General features: G+C 44.6%; 1 protein-coding gene across 2 annotated transcripts; it reads right to left on the reverse strand.

Annotated features, from left to right (window-relative positions):
- Positions 1–7,677: 7,677 nt before the first annotated feature.
- Positions 7,678–15,826, reverse strand: LOC135507896 (syntaxin-11-like). Of its 2 annotated transcripts, XR_010450727.1 has the most exons (3): positions 15,676–15,826; positions 9,031–13,068; positions 7,681–8,700 (listed from the first exon to the last, which is right to left on the reverse strand). XR_010450727.1 is itself a non-coding variant. In XM_064927657.1 (2 exons), the coding sequence occupies exon 2, from the start codon at positions 13,066–13,068 to the stop codon at positions 12,163–12,165; it is 906 nt and encodes a 301-aa protein (XP_064783729.1). In that variant the 5' UTR covers positions 15,676–15,826; the 3' UTR covers positions 7,678–12,162. The 2 variants fall into 2 exon arrangements, 1 of the variants encoding a protein (XP_064783729.1); XM_064927657.1 differs by having other exon boundaries at positions 7,678–13,068.
- Positions 15,827–16,301: the final 475 nt, after the last annotated feature.

The raw sequence follows: 16,301 nt of genomic DNA on the forward strand, positions 1-16,301 counted from the left end.
CGAAAAAACGAGGGCATGTAGTCTGGTCGACTGAGATGTCAAGAAGGCAGAGCAACGCCCTATCATGGACAGACATCTTCCCATTTTAGCAACCATTGAGTCTGTATGTTTTGACCATGTGATGATGGTCGATAATTTCAATAGACTAGCCTACAGCCTACAGCTAGATAACAATGCGCATCGAATCCATCCAACAAGTATACGTTAATGACAATAAGCCTATGGTTGACTCTTTCGGGTCAAAGCATTCGATTTTGCAATGGCAAAGGCCTATAATTATTTTGGATTTGTGTGCCCATGAGAACTGTTTCACGACAAAACATAATACAATGAAACGTATGCATAGTTACACTTACAGTGCATTTTCCCGAGATCTATTATTCGTACAGACAGGGCTTAAAAATGACAAATAACACTGTCATACATGTCATTCATGTAAGGAAAGAATGGTAGTGTTTTATGTCACACGATCTGTGAAGACTCCAAACATTAACTCATTATGGACAACTCAAGAACTAGGGTGTAGAACATGTTTTGATTCAACGGTTCACGACGACTGGGCCGTTGTCATACAGTCACATGATTAGTGAGGGTAGATTAGGTAGATTATGGACTATTGTTCAACGTTTATTGCACACTTTTTTCCACCTTCCAATATTTCATGGATTGACCTTGAATATGACAATTTAGAGGATAAATCAATATATTTTGTGCGTAAAGGCTCTCCAAACCTGTTTTGATTCATGCATACTTTCCTAACACTAAAATTAACCTAAAATCAGAGTATTTTTTAATCTACCAATTGGTGCTGAAAGGGAGACGAATATGCATTAGATGGATTTCTTTCATTGGTCCATATATTCTGAACTCGTTCTGTCGATCTATTCTAGTGAGTCAGCCAAAAAAAGTCAAATTATAGGTACTGAAAAAGCTATTGAATGAAAACTAGAGGAGAAAATATATTGGCCAGCAAGTGGGAGGGTTTTCAGAGGTTGAATTATAAATGTATTGAGCACACACGAGGGAACCATGCCTCCAAAGCCCGTTAAGCACCTACATAAGGTAAGTCTGACTACAAAGTACTGAGAAGTGCTTAGGAACGTCGTACATTTCCTAAATCGGAAACGGACCCTATTATACTAGTGCATGGCAGTTGCCCATTTTCAATTAAGGTAGGCCTACTTTTCATGCAAATCAGTGTGATTTCTAGAGCCACTTCCAATTTCTGAATAAGTGCTGTTTGTTTCTTAATACATGCTTCTGCTATGGGTAGATAGTGTCTTCAGAAAGTATTCATACCCCCTGACTAATTTCACATTTTGTTGTGTTACAGCCTGAATTTAAAAATGTATTAAATTGGGTGTTTTTCTCACCCATCTACACACAATACCCCATAATGACAATATGAAAACATATTTTTTCATACGTTAGCAAATGTATTGAAAATGAAATAGATACATATCTTATTTACATAAGTATTCACACGTTTGACAGTGATTATAGCTGTGAGTCTTTCTGGGTAAGTCTCGAAGTTTGCACACCTGGACTCTACAATATTTGCACATTATTCTTAAAATAATTATTCACGCTCTGCCAAGTTGGTTGTTGATCATTGCTAGACAGCCATTGTCATGTCTAGTCATAGATTTTCAAGCCGATTTATGTCAAAATTGTAACTAGGCCACTCAGGAACATTCAATGTTGTCTTGGTAAGCAACGCCTGTGTATATTTGGCCTTGTGTTTTAGGTTATTGTCCTGCTGAAAGGTAAATTGTCTGTTGGAAAGCAGGATGAACCAGGTTTTCCTCTAGGATTTTTCCTGTGCTTAGCTCTATTCCTTTTCTTTTTATTAAAAAAAACTGCCTAGTGTTATGTACTTGAGTGAAGACCCAAAAGCGGTTTTAACAGAAAACAGAGTTCTTTAATGAAAATACAGGAATGGCATAAATCCTCTTCCAACGTTGTCAGCGGAACAAAAAGAACGTTAGTATAGTGCAGGATGCTCCTGCCAGGCAGACTCCGACAGGACAGGACAAGGTGGAAGCAAACGAGACGACAGCTTGCTTCTGGCATCAAAAAACACAAACAAGAATCAGACACTGAAAGTAGCAGGAACAGAGAAAGAAATAGAGACCTAATCAGAGGGGGAAGAGAGAACAGGTGTGAAAGAGTGAATGAGCTAGTTAGAGGAGATGTAGAGCAGCTGAAGAATGAGAGACAGAGAAGGTAACCTAAAAAGACCAGCAGAGAGAGAGAATGAAGAGAAAGGACAGGAACAGACATAACAAGACATGACAGTACCCCCCCCCTCACCGAGCGCCTCCTGGCGCACTCGAGGAGGAAACCTGGCGGCAACGGAGGAAATCATCGATCAGCGAACGGTCCAGCACGTCCCGAGAGGGAACCCAACTCCTCTCCTCAGGACCGTACCCCTCCCAATCCACTAGGTACTGATGACCACGGCCCCGAGGGCGCATGTCCAAAATCTTACGAACCCTGTAGATGGGTGCGCCTCGACAAGGATGGGGGGAGGGACGAGCGGGGCGCGAAGAACGGGCTTAACACAGGAGACATGGAAGACCGGGTGAACGCGACGAAGATAGCGCGGGAGAAGAAGTCGCACTGCGACAGGATTAATGACCTGGGAAATACGGAACGGACCAATGAACCGCGGGGCCAACTTGCGAGAAGCTGTCTTAAGGGGAAGGTTCTGAGTGGAGAGCCATACTCTCTGACCGCAACAATATCTAGGACTCTTGGTCCTACGCTTATTAGCGGCCCTCACAGTCTGCGCCCTATTACGGCAAAGTGCCGACCTGACCCCCTTCCAGGTGCGCTCGCAACGCTGGACAAAAGCCTGAGCGGAGGGGACGCAGGACTCGGCGAGCTGAGATGAGAACAGCGGAGGCTGGTACCCGAGGCTACACTGAAAAGGGGATAGACCGGTAGCAGACGAGGGAAGCGAGTTGTGGGCGTACTCTGCCCAGGGGAGCTGTTCTGACCAAGACGCAGGGTTACGAAAAGAAAGACTGCGTAAAATGCGACCAACAGTCTGATTGGCCCGTTCGGCTTGACCGTTAGACTGGGGATGAAAGCCGGACGAGAGACTGACGGAAGCCCCAATCAAACGGCAAAACTCCCTCCAAAATTGAGACGTGAACTGCGGGCCTCTGTCGGAAACGACGTCAGACGGAAGGCCATGAATTCGGAAAACATTCTCGATAATGATCTGAGCCGTCTCCTTAGCAGAAGGGAGCTTATCGAGAGGAATGAAATGAGCCGCCTTAGAGAATCTATCGACAACCGTAAGAATAACTGTCTTCCCCGCTGATGAAGGCAGTCCGGTGATAAAATCTAAAGCGATGTGAGACCACGGTCGAGAGGGAATGGGAAGCGGTCTGAGACGGCCGGCAGGAGGAGAGTTCCCAGATTTAGTCTGCGCGCAGACCGAACAAGCGGCGACAAATCGACGCGCGTCACGTTCCCGAGTGGGCCACCAGAAACGCTGGCGAATGGAAGCGAGCGTACCCCGAACGCCGGGGTGGCCGGCTAACTTGGCAGAGTGGGCCCACTGAAGAACGGCCGGACGAGTAGGAACGGGAACGAACAGAAGGTTCCTAGGACAAGCTCGCGGCGACGGAGTGTGAGCGAGTGCTTGCTTTACCTGCCTCTCAATTCCCCAGACAGTCAACCCGACAACACGCCCCTCAGGGAGAATCCCATCGGGGTCGGTGGAGACCTCAGAAGAACTGAAGAGACGAGATAAAGCATCAGGTTTGGTGTTTTTGAGCCCGGACGATAAGAAATAACAAACTCGAAACGAGCGAAAAACAGAGCCCAACGAGCCTGACGCGCATTAAGTCGTTTGGCTGAACGGATGTACTCAAGGTTCCTATGGTCAGTCCAAACGACAAAAGGAACGGTCGCCCCTCCAACCACTGTCGCCATTCGCCTAGGGCTAAGCGGATGGCGAGCAGTTCGCGATTACCAACATCATAGTTACGTTCTGACGGCGATAAGCGATGAGAGAAAACGCGCAAGGATGGACCTTGCCGTCAGAGAGAGAGCGCTGAGAAAGAATGGCTCCCACGCCCACCTCTGACGCGTCAACCTCAACAACAAACTGTCTAGAGATGTCAGGTGTAACAAGAATAGGTGCGGATGTAAAACGATTCTTAAGAAGATCAAAAGCTCCCTGGGCGGAAACGGACCACTTAAAGCACGTCTTAACAGAAGTAAGGGCTGTGAGAGGAGCTGCCACCTGACCGAAATTACGGATGAAACGACGGTAGAAATTAGCGAAGCCCAGAAAGCGCTGCAGCTCGACGCGTGACTTAGGAACGGGCCAATCAATGACAGCCTGGACCTTAGCGGGATCCATCTTAATGCCCTCAGCGGAAATAACGGAACCGAGAAAAGGGACAGAGGCGGCATGAAAAGTGCACTTCTCAGCCTTCACATAAAGACAGTTCTCCAAAAGGCGCTGGAGGACGCGTCGCACGTGCTGAACATGAATCGAGAGAGACGGTGAAAAAAATCAGGATATCGTCCATGTAAACGAAAACAAAAATGTTCAGCATGTCTCTCAGGACGTCGTTAACTAGTGCCTGAAAGACAGCTGGAGCGTTAACGAGGCCGAAAGGAAGAACCCGGTATTCAAAGTGCCCTAACGGAGTGTTAAACGCCGTCTTCCACTCGTCCCCCTCCCTGATGCGCACGAGATGGTAGGCGTTACGAAGGTCCAATTTGGTGAAAAACCTGGCTCCCTGCAGGATCTCGAATGCTGAAGACATAAGAGGAAGCGGATAACGATTCTTAACTGTTATGTCATTCAGCCCTCGATAATCCACGCATGGGCGCAGGGACCCGTCCTTCTTCTGAACAAAAAAAAACCCCGCTCCGGCGGGGGAGGAGGAGGAGACTATGGTACCGGCGTCGAGCGAAACCGACAAATAATCCTCGAGAGCCTTACGTTCGGGAGCCGACAGAGAGTATAATCTACCCCGGGGGGGAGTAGTTCCCGGAAGGAGATCAATACTACAGTCATACGACCGGTGTGGAGGGAGAGAAGTGGCCTTGGAACGACTGAACACCGTGCGCAGATCGTGATACTCCTCCGGCACCCCTGTCAAATCGCCAGGCTCCTCCTGTGAAGAAGAGACAGAGGAAACAGGAGGGATAGCAGACATTAAACAGGTTACATGACAAGAAACATTCCAGGATAGGATAGTATTACTAGACCAATTAATAGAAGGGTTATGGCGCACTAGCCAGGGATGACCCAAAACAACAGGTGTATAAGGTGAACGAAAAATTAAAAAAGAAATGGTTTCGCTATGATTACCAGAGACAGTGAGGGTTAAAGGCAGCGTCTCACGCTGAATCTTGGGGAGAGAACTACCATCTAAAGCGAACAAGGCCCTGGGCTCCCCTAACTGTCTGAGAGGAATGTCATGTTCCCGAGCCCAGGTCTCGTCCATAAAACAGCCCTCCACCCCAGAGTCTATCAAGGCACTGCAGGAAGCAGATGAACCGGGCCAGCGGAGATGGACCGGAAAGGTAGTGCGTGATCCAGAAGGAGAGGCCTGAGTAGTTGCGCTCACCAGTAGCCCTCCTCTTACTGATGAGCTCTGGCCTTTTACTGGACATGAGGTGACAAAATGACCAGCGGAGCCGCAGTAGAGACAGAGGCGATTGGTGATTCTCCGTTCCCTCTCCTTGGCCGAGATGCGAATACCCCCAGCTGCATAGGCTCAGCATCCGAGCCGGCGGAGGAGGGTGGCAGTGATGCGGCAGGTGGCAGTGATGTGGAGAGGGGAGCAACGGAGAACGTGAGCTCCTTTCCACGAGCTCGACGACGAAGATCAAACCGTCGCTCTATGCGAATAGCGAGAGCTATTAAGGAGTCCAGACTGGAAGGAACCTCCCGGGAGAGGATCTCATCCTTAACCTCGACGTGGAGACCCTCCAGAAAACGAGCGAGCAAAGCCGGCTCGTTCCAGTCACTAGAGGCAGCGAGAGTGCGAAACTCAATAGAATAATCCGTTATGGATCTATTCCCCTGACATAGGGAAGACAGGGCCCTGGAAGCCTCCTCGCCAAAAACAGAACGGTCAAAAACCCGTATCATCTCCTCCTTAAAGTCCTGATACTGGTTAATACACTCAGCCCTCGCCTCCCAGACTGCCGTGCCCCACTCACGCGCCCGTCCGGTAAGGAGAGAAATGACGTAGGCGATGCGGGCTGCGCTCCTGGAGTAAGTGTTGGGCTGGAGAGAGAACACCACATCACACTGAGTGAGGAATGAGCGGCACTCAGTGGGCTCCCCAGAGTAACACGGCGGGTTGTTGATCCTGGGCTCCGGAGACTCGGAAACCCTGGAAGTGGGCGGTGGATCGAGGTGGAGTTGGTGAACCTGTCTTGTGAGGTCGGAGACTTGGACGGCCAGGGTCTCAACGGCATGTTGAGCAGCAGACAATTCCTCCTCGTGTCTGCCTAGCATCGCTCCCTGGATCTCGACGGCGGAGTGAAAAGGGTCCGGAGCCGCTGGGTCCATTCTTGGTCTGATTCTTCTGTTATGTACTTGAGTGAAGACCCAAAAGCGGTTTTAACAGAAAACAGAGTTCTTTAATGAAAATACAGGAATGGCATAAATCCTCTTCCAACGTTGTCAGCGGAACAAAAAGAACGTTAGTATAGTGCAGGATGCTCCTGCCAGGCAGACTCCGACAGGACAGGACAAGGTGGAAGCAAACGAGACGACAGCTTGCTTCTGGCATCAAAAAACACAAACAAGAATCAGACACTGAAAGTAGCAGGAACAGAGAAAGAAATAGAGACCTAATCAGAGGGGGAAGAGAGAACAGGTGTGAAAGAGTGAATGAGCTAGTTAGAGGAGATGTAGAGCAGCTGAAGAATGAGAGACAGAGAAGGTAACCTAAAAAGACCAGCAGAGAGAGAGAATGAAGAGAAAGGACAGGAACAGACATAACAAGACATGACACCTAGTCCTTGCCAATGATAAACATATCCATAACATGATGCAGCCACCATCATGCTTGAAAATATGAAGCTTTGTACTCAGTGATGTGTTGTGTTGGATTTGATCTAAACATAACACTTTGTATTCAGGACATGAAGTTAATTTCTTTGAAACATTTATAGCAATTTTACTTTAGCTTTGTGATATTTCATTCTGTACAAGCTTCCTTATTTTCACTCTATCAATTAGGTTTGTATTGTGGAGTAACTACGATGTTGTTGATCCATCCTCAATTTTGTCTTTTTTTCACAGCCTTTAAACTCTAACTGTTTTAAAGTCACCATTGGCCTCATGGTGAAATCCCTGAGAGGTTTCTTTTGTCTCCGGCAACTGAGTTAGGAAGGACACCTGTATCTTTATAGTGACTGGGTGTATTGTTGCACCATCTAAAGTGTAATTAATAACTTCTCCATGCTCAAAGGGATATTCAATGTCTGTTTTCTTTTACCCATCTACCAATAGGTGCTCTTCTTTGCAAGGCATTGTAAAATCTCATTGGTCTTTGTGGTTGAATCTGTGATTGAAATTCACTGCTCGGCTGATGGACCTTACAGATACTGTAATTGTATGTGTGGGGTACAGAGATGAGTTAGTCATTCAAAAAATATGACAAACACTATTATTGCATAGAGAGTAAGTCCATGCAACATATTATTTGACTTGATAAACACATTCTTACTCCTGAACTTATTTAGGCTTGCAATAACAAAAGGATTGCAAACTTATTGACTCAAGAAATTTCAGCTTTTCATTTTTGAAAATGGGTAAACATTTCTAAAAACATAACTCCACTTTGACAGTATGGGGTATTGTGTGTAGACCAGTGACATACAAACTCAATTTAATCAATTTTAACTTCAGGCTGTAACAACAACACTTGGAAAAAGTACAAGGGTGTGAATACTTTCTGAAATCTGGAAACAGATCATGAGCTGATATTTGGTGCTTTGCAATGGTTCTGTTATAGAATATAATCACTTTATTTTTCCAGAAAGAACCCCTTGTTGTGGCAAGTCAGATAAGATACAGATATATAGTAAACATATAAACATAAGAGCCATACTATACAAGATAAACATACATCAATTTCCATTTCAATCAAAACAATAAAATGTATTTATAAAGCCCTTCTTACATCAGCTGATGTCACAAAGTGCTGTACAGAAACCCAGCCTAAAACCCCAAACAGCAAGCAATGCAGGTGTAGAAGCACAGTCGCTAGGAAAAACTCCCTAGAAAGGCCAGAACCTAGGAAGAACCCTAGAGAGGAACCATGCTATGGCCAGTTCTCTTCTGGCTGTGCTGGGTGGAGATTATAACAGAACATGGCCAAGATGTTCAAATGTTCATAGATGACCAGCAGGGTCAAATAATAACAATCATAGTGGTTGTAGAAGGTGCAACAGGTCAGCACCTCAGGAGTAAATGTCAGTTGGCTTTTCATAGCCGATCATTCAGAGTATCTTTACCACTCCTGCTGTCTCTAGAGAGTTGAAAACAGCAGGTCTGGGACAGGTAGTACGTCCAGTGAACAGGTCAGGGTTCCATAGCCGCAGGCAGAACAGTTGAAACTGGAGCCGTAGCACACCAGGTGGACTGGTGACAGCAAGGAGACATCAGGCCAGGTAATCCTGAGGCATGTTCCTAGGGCTCAGGTCCTCCGAGAGAGAGAATGAAAGAAAGAAAGAGAAAGAAAGAAAGAAAGAAAGAGAAAAAGAGAGAGAATTAGAGAGCACACTTAAATTCACATAGGACACCGGATAAGACAGGTGAAATACTCCAGATATAACAGACTGACCCTAGCCCCCCGACACATAAACTATTGCAGCATAAATACTGGAGGCTGAGACAGGAGGGGTCCGGAGACACTGTGGCCTCATCCGACTATACCCCCGGACAGGGCCAAACAGGCAGGATATAACCCCACCCACTTTGCCAAAGCACAGCCCCCACACCAACTAGAGGGATATCTCCAACCACCAACTTACCATCCTGAGACAAGGCCGAGTATAGCCCACGATGATCTCCCCCATGGCACAACCCTGCACCAACCCTGACAGGAAGATCACGTCAGTGACTCAACCCACTCAAGTGACGTACCTCTCCTAGGGATGGCATGGAAGAGCACAAGTAAGCCAATGTCCCAGCCCCTGTAATAAGGTTTGAGGCAGAGAATCCCAGAGGAGAGAGGGGAATCGTCCAGGCAGAGACAGCAAGGGCGGTTTTTTGCTCCAGTGCCTTTCCGTTCACCTTCACACTCCTGGGCCAGACTACACTCAATCATTGGACCTACTGAAGAGATGAGTCTTCAATAAAGACTCATCTTCTCTAAGGTAGGGGGCAGCATTTTCACTTTTGGATGAAAAGCGTGCCCAGAGTAAGCTGCCTCCTACTCAGTCCCAGATGCTAATATATGCATATTATTAGTAGTATTGGATAGAAAACACTCGGAAGTTTCTAAAACTGTTTGAATGATGTCTGTGAGTATAACAGAACTCATATGACAGCCAAAAACCTGAGAAAAAAATCGAACCAGGAAGTGGGAAATCTGAGGTTTGTAGTTTTTCAACTCTTGGCCTATCGAATACACAGTGTCTATGGGGTCATATTGCACTTCCTAAGGCTTCCACTAGATGTCAACATTCTTTAGAACCTTGTTTGATTCTTATATTGTGAAGTGGGGGGAATGAGAGGGGAATGAGTCAGAGGTCTGCCAGAGAGCCACGAGCTCAGTCTCGCGCGTTCACCTAATAGTTAGCTCTGTTCCATTGCAATTCTACAGACAAAGGAATTCTCCGGTTGGAACATTATTGAAGATTTATGTTAAAAATATCCTAAAGATTGATTCTATACATCATTTTGTACATGTTTATACTGACTGTAACAGAATTTTTTGACTTTTCATCTGCTGCTAGTGACCGCGCGTCATGAGTTTGGATTGTGTATTAAAGGCGCTAACAAAAAGTTGGTATTTGGACATTATGGGATTTCTGTTGTTTTGAATTTGGCGCCCTGCAGTTTCACTGGCTGTTGACGAGGTGGGACACTAATTTGCCACGTACCCTAGAGAGGTTAAAGGTTGAGACCAAGTCTGTGTCTCTCACATGGATAGGCAGACCATTCCATAAAAATTGATCTCTATAGGAGAAAGCCCTGCCTCCAGCTGTTTGCTTAGAAATTCTAGGGACAATTAGGAGGCCTGCGTCTTGTGACCGTAGCATACATGTAGGTATGTACCACAGGACCAAATCGGAAAGATAGGTAGGAGCAAGCCCATGTACTGCTTTGTAGGTTAGCAGTAAAACCTTGAAATCAGTCCTTGCCTTAACAGGAAGCCAGTGTAGAGAGGCTGGCACTGGAGTAATATGATAATTTTTTGGGGTTCTAGTAGAGCATTGCAGTAGTCTAACCTAGAAGTAACAAAAGCATGGATTCATTTATCGGCATCGTTTTTGGAAAGAAAGTTTCTGATTTTTGCAATGTTACGTAGATGAAAAAAAGCTATCCTTGAAACAGTCTTGATTTGTTCATCAAAAGAGAGATTAGGGTCCAGTGTAACGCCGAGGTCCTTCACAGTTTTATTTGACACGACTGTACAACCATCAAGATTAATTGTCAGATTCAACAGAAGTTCTCTTTGTTTCTTGGGACCTAGAACTAGCATCTCTGTTTTGTCCGAGTTTAAAAGTAAAACATTTTCAGCCATCCACTTCCCGTCTGAAACACAGGCTTCCAGGGAGGGCAATTTTGGGGCTTCACCATGTTTAATCGAAATGTACAGCTGTGTGTCGTCCGCATAGCAGTGAAAGTTAAAATTATGTTTCCGAATGTCATTACCAAGAGGTAAAATATATAGTGAAAACAATAGTGGTCCTAAAATGGAGCCTTGAGGAACACCGAAATGTACAGTTCATTTGTCAGAGGACAAACCATTCACAGAGACAAATTGATATCTTTAAAAGCCGTACTGATGCCGGTACAAAACTGTTAGTGCTTCTCTTGGTTTTAAGAGTTAAAGACCTGAGTCTGCACCCTGATGGCAGTATTGCATACTGGTTGTTCAGCGGATGTGCTTGATCCCAAATTATGTATTACCCCTCTTGTATGTGTGGTATTAGTAAATGTCTCAGGGGCACCTTTTGGCTTCTCCCTTTAATCTTACCACTGGTACTCCACAAGGTATTCTGACTTGCCCATGTGATGGAGCCAAACCAGGAAACTAAACTAAATGTTATGACAGACGCAATAAAACATCTGTAAAACAAATGGATTATTAACAATGATTGACATTTTGATAACACTTGCCCACAGTTGGCTCCAAAGTTTAGCTTATTGTAAACTATTGTGCAAAGATACTTATTCTCATCCACCTGTTCAATGCTCTGGTCACCGATGTTGATTGCCTTTGGAGCTGATGTTTCCTTCTAAAATCTATGGCAAGGTCTTTGATCTTGGTGGCATTCAGCTCACAGAACACACCTGACAAGTCATTGTGACAGGACTTCAGAACATGGTTACTAATGTTACCTGGGCCAGTGGCTTTGTTTTTTTGTTTTGTTTTATTATTTTACCAGGTAAGTTGACTGAGAACACATTCTCATTAACAGCAACGACCTAGGGAATAGTTACAGGGGAGAGGAGGGGATGAATGAGCCAATTGTAATCTGGGGATGATTAGGTGACCTTTACTGCTATTACTATTATTAGGTGACTGTTTACTGCTATTAATTTTAAAACCCTATCAACATCTGCTTCCTCTATTACCAAATCAGCTTCCCATTGTGCTAATGATAAGAGTTCACACAGCAGCTCATCCTTCTCAGTACTAATGTCCAGATTATCAAACCTAGAATAGAAAGAGTTCAGACTCTCTGCAAACTCAATGCAATGTTCTTTTGATTGAAAGTGTCGTTTGGTTGGTAGTCCAGAGAGTTTTTAGGCCCTTCTATGCATTCTTCATACAGTATTTCCCTCCTGGCAATGGTTATCCATCGTTACCTGGCCTTATTGCAGGACAACCTCCCAGTCCCACTGCTTTCTTTAAAAAAAATCATATTATTTACATTAATATCAAGATAATGAATGTATCACATACACAATGTATCAGACGAGATATACAATCATTTGCAACATGGAAAGCAGCAACAGCACAGTTTCTTGATGGGATTGTTCTTGTCATATCTTTTGGCTTTGTTCAGTTGAACCCTGGCATCCGCAATAGGTGCCTCCGTCTTTTGTACGTTGGTCTCGATGTTGTTGAGCACCGCTCCCTGTTCCTCTGTCAGCACAGCCACATCCAGAAACAGCTCTTGAACACCCTGGATCCTCTTCTCCAGGTCAAGCAGCTCTTTGTGTCTACTAGCGATCTGCGTCAGTGCCGACTGGGCCGTCCCATCAGCCAGGGCGTTGAAGATATTCAACTGCTGCCCGCTCTCCATCATCTCCTCAACCTCCTCAGACGTGACGTCTCTGCCCACAATCGCCATCTGTCTCTGGATCAGTTTCTTACAGTTCTCCCTGTGTCCCAGCTCTGTCTCGTTGTAGTCGAACATCACTTCCCTGAAGGTGGTGCTCAGGTTGGTGTACTGCGTCCGTGCGATGCGTACCACGTGGTCAGTGCTACCTCGCTGAACCTCCAGCTTCCTGGTCTCCCTGTTCATCCTGTGTAGCCTCTGCAACACAGCCCCTCCTCTGGCCTTGATGTCTGTTGCAATGTAGTTGGCGTCCCTGATCACATCACTGGTGTCGTCCATAAATGTCTTGTTCAAGGCGTGGTAGTTCTGGTCCCGGAGCTGGGCATGGTCTTCCTGGATCTGTTGGATCTCCTGCCGAACACTTTGGGCCTCCTGGAGGATGCTATTCAGCTCAGGGTCGTTGTCAGGCGCCACTGTTGCACGGTTCCTGCCCGAATGGGCAGACAGGTCATTTAGGTCCAGGTCCACATTGGTGAAGGCCTCATTGGTGTAATCTCCTCCTCCTCCAGGCTCGTCCAACGCATCCTGAAGTTGGCCAAATCTATCTTTCATCTGGAGAGAGAGAGAGAGAGAGTCAGTGCTAACCAGTGACCCAGCCACCATACCATACCACCAGGCTACCCATCTCCTACCTGTGTTGTCCCTCCTGCCTTGCTGGATTCCAATGGCCCATTCAGGCTTAGGAAATCTATTTATTTGTCACACATTAAGATTGAAGCACTTCTCAGTAGTTGGTATTTCGACTTACTGTATAAGGGGCTTCAGGTGTGGCTCCATTGCGCATACTAAATACATTTAAGACTTCTTTGGGATCAGTGTCCCTTCCACGGGACGGTTGAGCTAACGTAGGCTAATGTGATCAGCATAAGGTTGTAATTTCACCTCCTGCATATGAGGACATATTTAAGGAACTCAGTCAGGGTCTCAACTTGCTTTTGAGAGTTAGAATAGTAGAATACACAAGGGGAAATTTTAAAACTTAATTAGTTGTGCATCAGCAGTCTTGCTAGTGTTATATGTCACTCACTGACAGTCACTCAATAATCCCATGTCAGTTAAAACATTTTAGATTGGTAAATTAGTCTAGTTAGTCTATCCAGTTTCTAGACTTGTGGTAATCTTGCAGTAAAAATGTTTCTGAACCCCATAGCAAAATGTGTAGAATTGCAGGAAATGAGCTGTACAACAGCTGTAAAGCAAACTCATTTGTTTACTTTTTTTGATAAAATGTTTTTTTTCTGCTAACAGATCCCTGTACGTATTACATTCTAGTTTTTAATCCCAGCTATTTTAGTAAATGAAGCCACAGCAACCAATGTGATAATGGCAGGGGTCAATCCCCCCAGCTTTTTAAACGTTACTGTGGGAATGAGGCCGAAATACCTGTCATGTTGACCAGCTTTTCAGTTGCTGAAATATGACTGGTTTCACATTCGTCCCCAGCGATCATAAAGTGAAATAGATCTAAATCAATTGTCATTTATATTTACAATTCCCTTAACTAAATGGAAAGCTTATTTACCTAGGTCTTATCAATAGATCTTATCGATGTATAAATTCAAATGCATTGAGATCGGTGTTATTTCGAAAGGAAAAAAACGAAGTAAATGTTTTTCCACTTAGAACCGACAGGTTGCTCGAACATTTTCATGGTTTCCTCACATGTAAATGTGGTGGAATAATGAGGGAATTAAATGAAAGCAGAGATGAAGAGGCGAAGTGCGAGAGCAGCGAGAGCAGCGAGAAGCGACACTCCCGTGACAATATGTCAATGCGAGAATACATCGTAAGCAGACCAAGCGGAGATTTTTGTATGGAGGCCTATGAGAGTGTCGGATTTGGGCAACAAAAAAATGTGATTGATAATTTTCTTAATTAGGTTTATTTGATCGAATAGAGGTTTTGTGATATTTAGGTTGTTCCGAAAGTACTTATATAAGTGTACACATGTGGCAACTTTAGGAGAAAGATTTTATATCTATCTCTATGGCCTTATTGTTCAAACGTATATCTGCCCTCGCATTGGCTAGAATGTTCCCACCTGATCTCGCCTCCTGCCGCCTGCCTTACCACCTTTGTGACAATGATTCCCGTTGTTAGGGCGGAGACAAGACCATCTCGTCCTTATCTAGAGTATCTCTGGTCAAGGTAAGAATATGGGCGTATCTGTAGACAACCTCTGCCACACCTCTATCTCTACGATCACCACCCCAAACGATTAGGTGGCTGTCACATGTGTTTTCTTAAAGGTAGATGCACAAAGTAAACAGCATAGTGGGTCAAATTCTGCAACAACTAAGAGCGTTGATGCGCGAGGCTCAACTTCCCCGTCTTTTTAATCCTGTGGGTAGCATGCTGTAACAGAATGAAGCAAACCTGTGCACATGCACAGATACTGTGTGTGACTGTGTGAATATCTGCTGCTGCTCATGGAAAAGTATTTTTGCTGAGTCTACCTTTAAGTTAAATGTCAGAATACACAATACGTGTAGAGAGAAAATTGAAAGAAAAAGTGAATTAAGTTCAAATCATGCGGGCATAACTCGGGTCTGAATTCCCCCCCATACTGCCTATTTTCCTACATGCTCTGCCTGTGGTCTTGAATCCCATGATTGGCTGGTGTTTTATCCTGTTTTGCCCTCGCCCTTTCCTGTCCTTTACCTGCTTATTTACCCACTGATATCTGAGATGTTCAACCAGTTCATCCCATTCATGTTTTAGTTATTAAAATCAAAATGTCATGCAACTAAACTCACCAAACAAGTTTGTTCTTAATGCAAAGATCTGGTACTAAAGATCATTTTTAAAAGCATACTTGAGCGTGTCTTTTCTTACATGGAAAACTGTTTGTTTTTGATTGAATGAGAGTGACTTGGCAAATTAACCCAATCGTTTACCAAAATCTTTGACAAAAAAATGTTGCTCTTACCCAATATGAGCATGAGAAGTACCTTAAACAAGACACAAGATAAGCTATTTGTCAAAGATTATTATCACATGCCTTTTCACACAGTAGTCTAATATGTAGAGAGTGGAAGGAAAGAGATCACATGTAATCATTGAATAAAAGCAACGATTGCGCTCATTTAACTCGAGGACACAATAATCATAATATTCCAAATCTACATATTTCAATCAGAATGAGATTGGTTTGGTTACCCTTCCAATATGATGAATTTTGGTCGTCCAAATATGTTACATTTCTTCTTCTCTTTTACTCTAAAGTGACCTCAAGAACACAGAAAACGCAGGTGGTGACTAAATATGTCCAATGATGAAAGTGGATGGAACAGGTGAGTTATTCTGAACTGTAAAGCCACTGTCGCTTATTGGCCAAGGTTAAGTTCTTACAACATTCCAGTCACGTCACAGTCTAATGTCACATGGGCCTATGGAATGTCTGGAAGCTATTGTTTTTAAAAACAACATGTCTATTACAGGACGTGTAGTGCCCTTTTGAAACCAGTCTGCCCGTATCACCCTGATTTCAACTGGATCTCAATAAACATAGGACTTGTGTCCAAAACAGTGCTTTATAGACCTATTCCAGAAGGCCTCAAGTCAATAGCACTTTACCTGACCTTGAAAACAAATACGTCTTCCTGTAATACCACGATTGTACATGGCAGTTGAACATTTTCTTTTTTTTCCATTAAAACACATACAAATGCTTTGTTATTGGGTTGTGGCAGGTAGACTGCATAGGGATGATTACCAAAACAACTAAGGCAAATCGTGTAGCCTACACGAGGCCAAATATGCACAAGATAACACCTACAAAGTTC

This window comes from Oncorhynchus masou, chromosome 21 (assembly GCF_036934945.1).
Source record: "Oncorhynchus masou masou isolate Uvic2021 chromosome 21, UVic_Omas_1.1, whole genome shotgun sequence".
Taxonomy (NCBI): domain Eukaryota; kingdom Metazoa; phylum Chordata; class Actinopteri; order Salmoniformes; family Salmonidae; genus Oncorhynchus; species Oncorhynchus masou.